This window comes from Periophthalmus magnuspinnatus, chromosome 10 (assembly GCF_009829125.3).
Source record: "Periophthalmus magnuspinnatus isolate fPerMag1 chromosome 10, fPerMag1.2.pri, whole genome shotgun sequence".
Classification (NCBI taxonomy): domain Eukaryota; kingdom Metazoa; phylum Chordata; class Actinopteri; order Gobiiformes; family Gobiidae; genus Periophthalmus; species Periophthalmus magnuspinnatus.
This window is the reverse complement of record NC_047135.1, coordinates 30,113,333-30,126,913: the sequence shown is the minus strand read 5'-3', so window position 1 is coordinate 30,126,913 and position 13,581 is coordinate 30,113,333. Positions and strand designations below refer to the sequence as shown.

General features: G+C 40.7%; 1 protein-coding gene across 1 annotated transcript in view; it reads right to left on the bottom strand.

Annotated features, from left to right (window-relative positions):
• Positions 1–13,581, bottom strand: part of tnmd (tenomodulin) — a 63,376-nt gene that overhangs the window by 6,710 nt on the left and 43,085 nt on the right. Inside the window, exons 3-6 of the mRNA XM_033974202.2 lie at positions 12,217–12,357; positions 7,588–7,695; positions 2,548–2,713; positions 2,099–2,193 (exon numbers count right to left, since the gene is read on the bottom strand). Coding sequence (XP_033830093.1) covers positions 2,099–2,193; positions 2,548–2,713; positions 7,588–7,695; positions 12,217–12,357 — 510 coding nt within the window. The remainder of the gene's footprint in view (positions 1–2,098; positions 2,194–2,547; positions 2,714–7,587; positions 7,696–12,216; positions 12,358–13,581) is intronic.

Genomic DNA, 13,581 nt, shown 5'->3' with positions numbered 1-13,581 from the left:
CAACTTCTCTGTGTTTTTCAATAGAGATTTAGCAGCGCAAGGAATTTAGCTTCATTATTTTTTATAAGTACCATGATAAGATAGAATGAGACAGTTTTCTTAACCCTTGGTCCTAATCTTTTAAAATATATAATTGGTTTAAAGGTGCATTTAACTTTTCTGGTAGAGGCTACACCACCAGCTTGTCTTCATGAAGATGTTATTGCATTGCCTAGAATCTTCCACATAATGACATTAAATCATTTTTTTCTTCAATTAAAGTAGTTCAATTGCTCAAAAATACATTAAAAAAAGATGCATCCTTACAATGAGTGGGCATGCCTCTCCACAGATCTGACCTGTAACTTGCCCTTGTGGTGTCACCTGCTTGTCTCCATGGAAATAAACGCAAACAATGTCATACCGTGAAAAATCTAATCAATGTAGTAACTTCTCCATAGAGAGAAGCAGGTAGTGTACCCTAAACAGCACAGATTTAAAGAGTCATCAAGACATTTGTATAAAAATAAGCTGAAAAGTGCTGTTCCTCAGACCAGCCAGTGCCAGCTCAGTGTGTGATCTGCCTGAGCTGGTTCGCAGTGCTGCCACATCGTTGGTGCTGTGGGTCAAGGACAGTGGTTGTGTCCTTTCAGTTTGTCACGTGGTCGTTATGAGGCTTGAGTTTTCCAGGGCCACCTCTGATACATACTGCAGTGACATGGCAGCTGTGGCAAAGGTCAGCCCCATATATCTGCCGGGCTCTGTCACAAAGACTCAGACCATTATTCTGTTTTACAAACTGTGTCGGCTGCTGAAATCCAGACTTCAGAATGCATTTTTATTTAGCTAGGCCAGTGCAGCGACAAATGCATGGGGAAAGTTTAGGGAATTCAGGGGTTGGTAGTAAGTTTATTGGAGTTACTTCTCAGCTAGGTATAATGATGAGTTAAAGTTGTATGATAGAGGAATATCATGCAATTTTCAGGCTTTATCAACTACTTTTTAGACACACGTGCATTGGTATTTCATATTCACACTACTACATTACATTACCAATATTTTTTACAGGTAACTACAGCAACTACTACTATTTTTAAGTATGTAAATGAAGGGAGGAGAAAGAAAAAAAGCATCCTGCTGCCATGCAGAGTTCAGACTCCCTTTAACATAGACTGCTGGCTCCAGTCTGGTCACAAAGGCTTTATTACAGGCCAGACAAATTTGTGGGATGAACTGCTGTGGTATGCATTACTCTGCTGATTGAGGTAAAACGTTTCAAAAGGAGAGCAGGCGTTTTTATCCCCCTGGTATGTTTTAATTGTGTGGGGTGCTCCATTTCTGCTACACTCGATGAAGGAGATGAAATTGAGGAGTTGAGCAAGAGGTGGATCTGGGACGAGTCTGATAAATGTCAACATTATGGGACGTCTCATTTTCGGCGTGTCTCCGGGTGCTTTGAAGAGAAGCCTGAGCTGGAGTCATTATCTTGAGTTTAGCTTTAGAGTCTATTCACCTGTAAGTGCTGCTGGTACGTGCTGACATCTGCCCCAGTGTATGGTCCTATCTTTAGTGTACAAGTTCCATTTTGTATCCATCTTTCAGTAACATATTTCTACTTCAGAATTTCAGCAGAGCCAAGGATAATTAATCATACAGCGCTGTGTGGCATTCACATCCAACACCAAAATATGCCACTTGGCCTTCCTATTCATCTTATGTGCTTTGATAATTAAAGCATTATTAATAAATGTAACCTATCTGCACAGCACTGAGTGACCTTGAATGTGCTCCTTTGTAGCGTGCTCTGCAGCGCCTCAGAAAAAGATGAGAGAAAGACACTAACGGCTGCTGTAGGCATAAGCTGCTGCCTTTGAAAGGCTGGATATTCCTCTCAATTAATGGGGAGACATTAAGGGAGTCTTCAATGAACTGGCCTTACTTAAACAGATATATAGAGCAATTGCCGTGCCCTCCGGTGCACAAAGTCAGTTTTAACATCAATTAGTGAACGATTTCTATGCAGAGAGAGTGCAGGCAGAGCAGAGGCATATGGGAGGGAGTACTGTAACTGCCTGTTGTATGCTGCAGGCTGGATGAGGCTAACACATGGAGCACTTACATAGTCATTTACAGGAACGTGGTTCAGGACATCACGGGCGACCCGCTGACCTATGACCTCTGCATCAGGTGTGTCCACCTCCAGCATCTCAGCATCTGAACACAAGAGAAAAAGAGCTGCTTGTATGGAAAGAAATGAGAGATTGTAAAATCACATTTTGGCTCTTTTTGTGTGCCTGCTCCCAGTGGCTGCATGTTAATCATGAACATTCAGGATAAATGAACTGGATGTGATTCCAAACTTTTCATGGCTTTGTCAAACAAAGCTTCTGCTGTTATAAACATGCAAAAACAGAGTGTTCCAAAGATATTTATCTCCACCCGATGACCATCAGTCTTTAGCAGAACCATGGCCGTAGCTAGGGCAGCCAATCCCACTGGGCCCAGTTATAACCCGCAGGAGTGCCCTCCAGCGCTGTGTTAATGGGCAGTAGTGCCCCCTGCTCTTACCACTTAGAGGGGTGGGGTGGATCCAGTGGATGGGCAGCTCCTGGCAAATCTCCCAGATCTTGGAGTCGAAGAGGAAGGCTGGGTTAATGATGGGCTCCTCGGCAGGGACCCACACTCTGGAGTCCTGCACCACCTCCACATGTGCACCATCAGCTGCCTGCTGCGCCTGAAACACAAATGTCCCTCTCACTGTTTTATCTGTCACCTGTGAGTCCACTGAGAGGGTCCTGACTGCACTGCTCTCTCCCCCTGCCCTCACTCCTCCTGCAGCCTGCGGCATGCTCCTTCTATTCTCCTATATCATTGAAATTCACAGACAGTGACTATTTGACTTTTAAATGACTTTAGAAGTGGTCTTCATTACTCGGAGTGTGGCAGCAATATCATTTAATGCGACAGACACAATAAAGTCATGCATTCTCCCCTCCTCTTCAGATCCCCACACTCCCACCCCAACACCACAATGCTCTGCCTGGCTCCAGTGCGATCACCATGTGTAATTTGTTGTTATTGCAGTTCATGAGCTGTAAAGTCAACTATTATTGCTTAATGATAGGGTCTACATGTCAGCGTTGTCTAACAGAGACATATTAAGACACTTGGGTCATGATCTGCCATAACAGTGCACATATTTATTTTTCGTCATGTAAATACGCACACGCAAACAAAGCCCTCTTCCCATTCCCCTGGTAATTAGCAGCCCCCGAACAGAAAACAGTTCACTTGACTAATGTTTGTACAAGGTGATTTTCTCCCAGTCTAAAGCTTAATTGCACATTAGTTAAGCTTGACGTAGAATCCTGGGGCTATAGTAGGAGTCAGATTCATTTGTATAAGGTTGTGCTCCCCCCTTCCCATTGGATGCCACCATTCTAACTGAAATTAGAATAAGCTGAGTGCATTCTGTCATCAACCATGGTGTTATAATATGTGACATGTCTCCAGTCACATGCTCAGTGTAGTACCAATTAATTACATAGGCCTATTAAGAATCCATACATATTCTACGGCATGTACATTATGATTCATGGTGGTCTGTCCCCGTGGCATAGAGCATGAGACAGAACAAGATGCACAATTTACTTAATCGTATAAACATCACACATTTATAAATCCTTGTACTATGTTCACATAAACCTATTCCCCAACTCCGGTATAATCAGAAAAGGGTTGTCTTAATTTCACTTCTTATAGTTGCATCGCAGGATCACTGTTGAGACTTATAAGAGATAACAATCATTGTATTTCCTGAGAGTTGTGGGCTGCAAGTCTGTTTTGTCCCAGTTCGATCTTGAGGCAAAGCAGTAATCAGTGATCAATTTGATTCTTTGATTCTTCTGTAGTTTACTAATATAAATGTAAGAGAAAAAGCATCAACATTTTCTAAGTTTTCATATAAAAATAAGACACTATATATGTAAGTGCCAAATTTGTACATACATCTCTCTAAGTTCATCATTGGAAACTTTGGTGAATGTAAAATATTCTTTTTTTCTGGGCACTATAAAATGTTACTAGTCTTTGAGGAAAAAAGTGTAGTTGTGATCCAACATGAAAACTCATGGAGCAGGCGCTCTCTCTTAGAAAGTAAAAAGACTGATAGCTCCTCATGCAGATAATGTGTGTTGTGTATTTATTCAGTACATAGAAAAAAAAGACATGCATACATATCTGACCTATAACCTTTCCGAGATGAGCATTAACCACCATGGATATGCTGCTCTATAATTTATATTAATGTATAAAGATCAAGGTCGGGTCAGACATTTTCCCTTTTCATTTATGAGGTAGCTCAGAACCAGTGCTTTACTTACAGGATAAATATTATGTAGAGGTCTATGCATGAATCATAACATATATTGCACTGTCATGGTAAATAACTGTATATACCATCCTCTAATTATCATTAAACTATATGCTTACATTAATCCTTCCATAAAATGTATGTTATAGTCTTTGCAATTTGAGGTTTATGATTTTATCCACAGCAAAATATAAAATTAATTTCTGTTTCTATCTTCCAAAGTCACAGCCCAGTTTTAACTCATAGCATCACCCATCTGTGTGAACGCAGTTGTCATACAAGTACAGTTTAGAAGTACTGAGACAGACTTGTGCATCCTGTGAGCCCATTGTTTCACTTCAGATCTAGGGTTTGAGAGGCGTTTAGCTGAGTCTTTGACAAGCTTTCCCTCACTTTTAGACCGCTGAACGACTTCTAATGATGACTCAAAGGACTTTGTCTACGGTACAGGCTATCACTCCGGCAATGAGTGCATCGACCATTCCAGTAGCTGCAGAAATTAAAAATCAAACTCAAGAAACACAAACAGCCCTCTCTAATTGGACCTCTTAACCACTGAAGCCAAGTGAGCCTGCTCCGAAAAGTAAATGGGGGTCATGACACGGGGCACGCAACACGACTTCTTCCACTGCACAGCTGAGAAACGAGTCCAATAAGTTGTGGGAGAGAGCGCCTTAGGGAGGAGAGGGAAAGGTCAACATTTTAGCATGGGGTAGGGATTTCTAAATGCCAGTTGACAAGCACAGAGACAACATGATTACAGTGCTCCTCCTTCATGCACGCCTCTCTATTCTTCTATTGACAAATGGTCTACTATTATGGCACAACTTTTTATCAACTATTGAAACCTAGGAATGCTGGGAGTTTGTTTTGAACCTGTCTCTTAGTTTATGTGTGTTTTCTGCCTACAGTGCACAACCTAATTATACACCAGTTGTGCTGTAGTTAATGAATTTACCCTCTCCTGCCATTATGCCCCCAAGGAGAATGCACTGTCTACATGACACATAGTTTGAAACGCTGCTACGCTTCTCCTGGAACACTTCTTCCATGCCCACGAGCATCGTCACAGTGCGTTTTGTGTTTTTTTGGACAGTGAATCATGGCTGTCACCTCTATTGGAGAAATTGTGGTGAAAGTTGCTCAAAGGCCCTTAAACACGGTACATGATGTTTTGGTACAAGGTCCCACTGGTCACGGTACAATTCACCGAGCTCATATACTCATGCAGACCAAACAAACAGTTCATTCAGGGAGAGTCCCGTGCTGTTTGGCTGTTTGCACTCATCGTCTGGATCGGTGGGAGGTTTTGGGTTGCTGGGTGAGTTACGGTCATCCATATTAATTGGCTGTTTAATGGAGCCAACAGCCTCCACTGACATGGCTGAGAGCTGCGATGGAGGCGGCTGGCAATTTCCATGTCAGACTGGGGGGACGGGGATGGAGCTCAGGGATTACTCCTTCTGACGCCACTCGGAGGGGACACATTGAAAAAAACAAGAAAACATCCCAGCAAACAATTCATGTTTGTCACCTAGTTCTCGCTCACAGGGAATGCTTTTCTTATCAGCCGCTTGCAGTTTTCCCGCAATTTTTCCTATTGTTTTTCTTGTCGGCCCCGGTGCCTGAGGAGGTTGCTCTGAGCCCTTGCTCCTAAAAGCCTTCAGCTGGCTTAACTGCACACTATTAGTGCTTGGCTCTAACTCTGTGCTGCATGTGCTGCACCTCCTGCTGCAGATGGAGAGTGGTGCCAGACGTGGGAGGACTTCCATGGAGCAGGGGCCAGGGCCGCAGTCAAATGTGAGGACATTCTTCTGCGGGGCACTGCAGAGGTCAGTGTCAGTGCTCTTTGATATTTATATCTCATGTTTCTGTTGGAAAACATCACTGCCACAATATGTCAGCCATGTATGCAGTGATTTACTGTGGAAAATGTGTGGTGAAAACATAAAAGTGTTCACTTTCTCCCACTAGTAGTATTCCAGGTGACATTTGATATAGGTGGACACTTCCCCTACTCCATCACGGCTTCTCTTAAATCGCCACAGGACTGTGGCAAACAAAACAAACATAAAACAAACAAAAATATTTACCATAGTGGGACTTTCATAATCAAATATTTGAAAATGGCCAAGTTTTCATATTTTATATAAATTAATGAATGTTTTAATACTAGGAAGAAAATAGATGGTTATTACATCTGTGGAAATAGAAAATACAAATGTATTTTATTGGACGGGGTAAATGCATTCATATTAAAGTTTGTGGCAAAGGTAGCCAGGTTCAGGAATGACAGAAAAACACATAAATACTTTACCAGAACTATTATTTGGATTAAAAGAAGTCTTTGTGGACCAGTGAATGAATCAATTACCCTACAAAGTGCTAAAACGTGGCAGAAAAGCTCCCGACATATGGTGCTGTGTTGGCAATTAGAATGTGTCCTTGCAGATCAGACACCAAGATGAGAGAAGTAAAAGAAAACAGGATTTGTTTTTGTACATAACAGCTTGTGTGCTCTTAAAAGTTAAAATGTGCCTTAGTTTTGCTTGGACTCACAATTGGCTTATTCTGTATTTTAGATGAGACAGTGAACGTCAACTACTGTATGTGCCAACTACTTCTCTCCCTACAATGGGAAATGTAAATGAGCGCATGCTTGCAGTAGAGACATTTGAAAAAGGGATTTTCTCTTTGAACACGCAGCCCACTCAGTTGAATTGCACTGTGACACTGAAAAAAAAATTGGAATTTTGACTGATTGAATTCCTTCCTCTTTTTCTTTTGCTGGAGTTCGCATACAAGTACGAGACCCAGGGAAAAACTAAAATGAATAACTCTGAACTTGGATAGAAAGCTGGTGAATTTTACAAAGAGTACATTTTTAAAATACTGTGGTAATAACTTACCTTTCATTTAGCCATCTCTAGCACCCTTCCCCTTTAGGCTATTTGGATGGAGCCTTTGGAGGAGATGATTAAATATTAATATTTAGGGCTCAAGACTGACAGCAAACACTATTTGATGTGAGCCACAAAGCAGCTCCAGGCTTGTGGACAGCCTTTCAGATGATTTCACACACACCGCAAGGTTTGGTTTATTCTGCAGTGAGAGGCTGTTGGAGATGGGATAAGATGGACAGGCTGTGGATTCCTGCTCTATTCTGGTTATCTCTGCTGCAGTATGCATGACAGCTAGCTGCGGACTACAGACAGCAGAGCAGGGCATAGGCGTACCAGTGACTGCGTGTCCTCTGCCTCCATCTCTGTCACCTGGGGAAGCCTCCTGCTTTGGGTCCTGATGTAGCACTTCTGATGTTTGGCAAACCGGATCCCAGTAATTCCCTTTGAAAAAAAAGAAAAGAAAAAATAAACCAAAGCCTGCTCGTGTATTCAGTGATTCATTATCTTTCTCAGATGTGGATGTCCAAAATGTTCGAAGGCAATCATTTGAAAACATTTAAGTGTTAATCAAAGCGCTTTAAAATCACACTATGTAACTCCATGGAGACAAGCAGGTGACGAACCTTTCATGAGAAAAGTGTCATAGTACATCTTTAAACAAGTGAGGACCAGGTAATAAGTCTGGAGAGGTACATTTAGATTTTTTGTCTATCGTTTGAAACTGAATGACCACTCGGCTCTGGCAGTTCTTGATTTCAAAACTAAAAAAAAAAAGACATGAGGTTTGCAGTGACAATGTTGAGAATGGATAGTTTTCTACAGAGAGTGGCCACATTGAATTAGCCAGTCACAGGCCGCTGTCACTCCTCTTAATCTGCGCAGTCAAGTGCGGCGCTAGTCTCTTCAGCTCCTCTCCTCCACCATACGGAATGTAGCGCCTTTCAATTTTTCGACAGCCTTAGTGCAAGCAAGAAAGATCTGTTAATTCTCTTCCCTGGTGCCATTCTCCGTTAATCTAAGAGAGTCAGCCGGAATGAGCCTCGAAGACTAGATCAGATTGTATCCAATTTATTTTTCCCGTGGAGGAGAGCTACTCATTCAGCATGCCGTATTACTACAGACGGAAGAAAATCTACATTTGGCATGGCTCGCATTAAAATTGTATCAACGGAGAAATGGCATGAAAACAGATATGATTCTAGTTAGATTTAATTACAGGAAAAGTTTGGTGACTGTTTTCAGCGATGTAAGATAAAGTGGGGAGCTGATTTTTTTTATTTTTTTTATATGTTCAACAATCCTGCCAGTCTGAAAAGCAGCTGTTCATTTCGGTTTGAACTTTCTTTTATAAGCAACCTTTTAAAGATTTTTCACTACTGATATTATTTGGTTTTACACTGTTAATGGCTGTGGCAATGCTCCTAATTTTTCATCATTCTGGATACACACTCAGGAGTGACGAGTTTAAAATTGCTGCACACTGCCTGGTACTGATACGATGCCATCATTTCAGTGAGTCAGCAATATAAAAACATTCATTTGTACGTTTGTAGACTGTGCAAGTTTGTTTGTTACATTTGGCAATGGGTAATACGGTTTTAGTCAATATCTAACTTCCAGTTCCACTTCACTGATTTTTATGGGATTTGTGGCTTGATGAAACAAAACTAAAAATTGCATTGTCAAACTGTTGCGGCCAACGTAACATTACAGTTAAGAAATGTTTATTCCATGGTCGTTATCATATATGCTATTTTTGGCACTAATCACTGACATTAATAATCTTATCTCTGATGTTTAGTCACATGTGGTTGAATGGCTGTCAGCTGCCAAAATGATCCTTGTCATCAACGATAACTCTCCCACTGACGATGCATTGGAGCTAATGTATGGACCGGCTTTTTGAATGCAGACGTACTTTATACAAACACTGGAAGGGTCTATACCATGCCTGTCATAATCCATTGCATGTAATTTCATCTGCACAAGAAAATGATGGACCTGTAATGATCTGAAGTACAAAAGCACGGACTTGTCACGTGTTTCTTTTCATTTGAGCATTCTGGCGCTGCAGTGACACGGACTGGCCACTGTTGTGATGGGATACGATTACTAGGTTTGGTCATGCGGAAAATGAGCAAAGACATATGAACACAAAGATGAGGGATGGAAAAGTGATGCCATTTTAAAAGACGACGTTATAATATATCCGCACGCCACAATCCCGTGTGCAAGTCTGAAAGATGCACGCACTTTCAACAGCGAGCAGACAATGTATCGTTCAAGTCAGGTGTCGGAAAGTGTTAGAGAGGTTGTTGTCACGGAAGTGGGATTTGAATAGTACGCTGGCGCATTCAGTATTGTTAAATAGCCTACATTTTTCTTTTGCATAAACAGTCTTTGATTAAATGCTAATCGTGAGTGTTTTGTGTCTTTCTTGTTTTCAGAAAGTAGATGCAATACGCTAAGACTAGACTAAAATGTGTAACTTCAGCTAATATCACGTCTCTGCTAGCCACAATTTGGAATAGTTTCAGTTTATACGATTATACACAGCAGTATGGAACTATAGGCCATGACGGAATACAACAGCAGAGTTCCCACTTTCTACCTGATGGCTAACCTCCTACTTCCTTCACCATGGCAACCTATGTGAGGAACCTATTAATATAATTCAAATCAGGTTTATTCTGGCTTCTAATGTTATACTGTCATTTTTTGAAAAGATGAGACTAAGTTTGAATAAAACTGAAGTCAAATCGCAGACACACACTTCCACACTCACTAAAGTATTTGTATGATAAGTTTGTTGGAAACACTGGAGGTATTTCATTTCTGAGGTTACATTGTATTTGATGTGGTGTATAAGTCCAGATTTACTGTATAATACCCCAGATAACATTTAATTTGGACACTTCTCCTGAAAACATTTTTATATTTATTGTAATGTAATTTTCATACAACAGAGTCTCAAGTGGCAGATATTTTTTCTTCCTTTTGCTTTTTAAACGAGTCCAGTTTTGGGCTGTGACAATGGGTAAGTGGATTTACCTTCTGCTCCAGTCCTGGTGGCATAATCCCCTCATTTCCCATTCTTCACAGGGCCCTGAGGCTCTTCACTGATTGTTTTAACGGTAGTTTGTTCCGCGCAAGAACACGCAACATTTTTCCTGTTTTTCCATTAAACAACTTACCACCACAGCAGCAATTTAGCCCAAACCTCTCCAACGTTTTATAAAGCTTTTGCCCCTATTCGAGAGAGGAATGAGGGTGCAAATTACTCTGCTCTCTCACTTGTTTCTTCTCTGGGGGGATACGCTTTACAAACAGGAAGTAGAACAAGCAACAAGCTTCTATGTGTACATGCAATTTTAAATGAAATAAAAAGTCACTGTGTTGTTGAGAAACCGAGAGATTGATGCAGAGGTCAAAGCATTCTGGCGGTCCACTGTTTACATCATACAGCCATTTTCCAAAGACCCATTGTTGGATAAAAAACAACAACTCGATGCATCTTCTTGAGATGAGCTTTATCCTGTAACATTTGGCCCACCGACCCCAACATTTCACAGTAAATAATGGTGTGAAAGAAGAGCATTCATTAGCTAGTCAAGCAGCAAGAAGGCTTTCTTTGGAGAGGTGCAGCTCTGTAACCTCGTGCACAGCCAAGCGGGATTTAGGAATGAAAGGTAAGGTAATGCGTCGTGCAGCTGGAGACGGAACAGCAGTTGTGAAAAGGCCCGGGAAACAAAGAGAGATGGGAGTATTAATGGTGTTTTTCTTTTCTTGGGAGTTTCTCAAACTTTCAAAATTGGGCAGAAGAAAAGACAGGATTTAAAGATGTGTGTAAAGTGAAGATAGATAGTCTGTGGAATAGAACTCATAGCTACAGATATCATGCTTTTATAAGTTGACCAAACATGGAGTGGAAGTGTTAGCTGGGCCGCTCAGCTTTAAAACTTATATCTTAGTTTCAAACGTCTATTTGATGGTAACTCCCAGTGATTTACCTTAAAAGAAAAGGGTAAGAAAGCTCATGTGTTTTTCATATTTTGGGGAAGCTAATTAATTTGAAAGTATAAGAGCAGGAGTAGCCTATAGCATTAGGTTAAGATTATGTTTTTTTTAATGAGCAATAAAAAACAATATAATGTAAAAGTAAATGTGTATATATTGTGCAGTGTTAAAGAGGCTGTTTCAGATTTTCTTAAATAAAAAAATAAAAAAAATATGCGGGCTTACTGCTGTTAGTTTCGGCATGGTGCCCAAACACTGCTTTGGCCTGTGGTGAAACACGCTCAGGAACTAATAGCTGTTAAATAATTAGGATGCTAGGAATGCGAAAGTGAGGAATGAGTTTGGATCACTGTAAAACTTAAAATGAACTAATTCGTTTCAGGTTTTTAAGACAGTAAAAAAGGTACTCGCCCTTCAACTGCAACTGAGAATGAATTATGATTATATTCTGAAACTCATCTGGAGCGAGGCTGTTGAACGTAACGCCCCTTTCCCGCCTGCACAGCTGGTTTAGCACGGAGTGGACGCTTAGCAATGCTGTCAATCAAACAAGGGAAAGAAGGCGCCTGATTTGTCTGTTATTAATGTTACGGACACAAGAGTGAAATAAATATACCAGGATCATGTAGACTGGTTTAATACGAACATTTTAAGATCAAAATGATGAGAGAGGGGTCACAATTTTTCAATACAAAGTGAATTGATGGAGCCGGAAGCGCGCCCATGCTCGCTTCCTATTTGGAACGTGGTGGCAAGCAGGTTAGCTATGTGCATTTATACATACAGTCTATAGTTCTGAACAGTTAATTAATGAGTAGATTCATTTATAGAAACAGATTGCAGAGTTGGGTAACTGTTGTCTACCAACTCATAATCCTCCCTAGTACCTTTCTAGTATAAAGCAGCCAGAAACATCTTACTCAGCCTTGTTTAACCTTTACTTACATGTTTGAAGTCGTGCACCTCAACTACTTCTTCACTGCCGTTGCCCATTCGGAAGATTTCAATGCGCCGGCCCGGGTCAATCTCCATCACGCTGTCAGTCTCTACCCCATCCACCACGGCTTTGTACTGTTGGTCATACACCTGTGGAGAGAGAGAGAGCACACACGCTGTGACTGTGCATCCAGCACTCAATACTCCGAGCTGCTGGACTCAAGAATATAGGCTAAAGGTTACTCAAAACATCGAGTCCCAGTCAGTCCAAGCTATTTAAATTAGTTCAACAACGTAAGTTAAAAGTTGCAATTCCTGTCGTCATATGCTATAATAAAAAGCTGGGGGCAACTACGGCAACCGGGTAAGGACGTTCTATTGGTCTAGAGCCGGGTGTACTTCAGTTCTTCCTTTGTGACAATATAGTGTGATTAAATAATAAAATGTAATGTGCTTCTTCCAAAACAGTGCATATAGTTCTTTGGGGAAATGTGCAAGAACAGAAAGTTATAATGAAATTCCCCTTGGGTGTGAATGAAAAAGTTCTAAAAGACAAAAAAGTGATTTTGACTGATAGGTTTTATTAGATTGACTTCTTTACCTTTACTTTTGAATTTTCACCACAGCAAAATTGTGTGACTGTAGAAAAGATAAAACTATACACGTGTTTAGGCTTGAACGTGTGGTTGGACTATTTCAATGACATGACCAAAAGTAAAAACTCAAGTACAGTGAGTAGCAAAAATACAGTTCAAATAAAATACTATGTTCTTCAGACCCAGTAAAAAAAAAAAAAGGCAAACATCAAATCATTAAAAAAATATGTACTCAGGGGAACGGGGAAACATATTTTTGCATAAAGTGGATACTTGTTGAGTTAGAAATTTTGTACTTTCAACACTCCCGGGACAAAATGCAGTGTATAAAACCAACTATCCGCCTTCACGATAAACACTGTACCACTAAAAGGAAACATCAATATGACAGCTCTTCACACTATTCATGTTGCCATATCATTGACAGCAAATTGCTAGTGCATGTAATGTTAAGTTATGAGTGCTTATGAAACACTGCAGCACACAAGAGCTGTGATATAAGTTGAATGAAGACCTTGTGTATACTGGATCCTCCTCCTCACTGTTGCCTTTAAGCAGTGTTGTTTATCACTACCACTTGCTTATGTACTGTTCTCGGACACGCATGGATAGCTCTTAAAATTCCCCGTCTGAAAAATGATTCATGCCCACCAGCTGAAAATATGCTATTAATATTTATGTGCGGCTTGTGTTATGATGAGAAATATATTGCTGAGTTCATCTTCATCTGTCTCAGTGGCAAATCGGAGCTCGGCCAATGAGACGCGTGATTAATGAA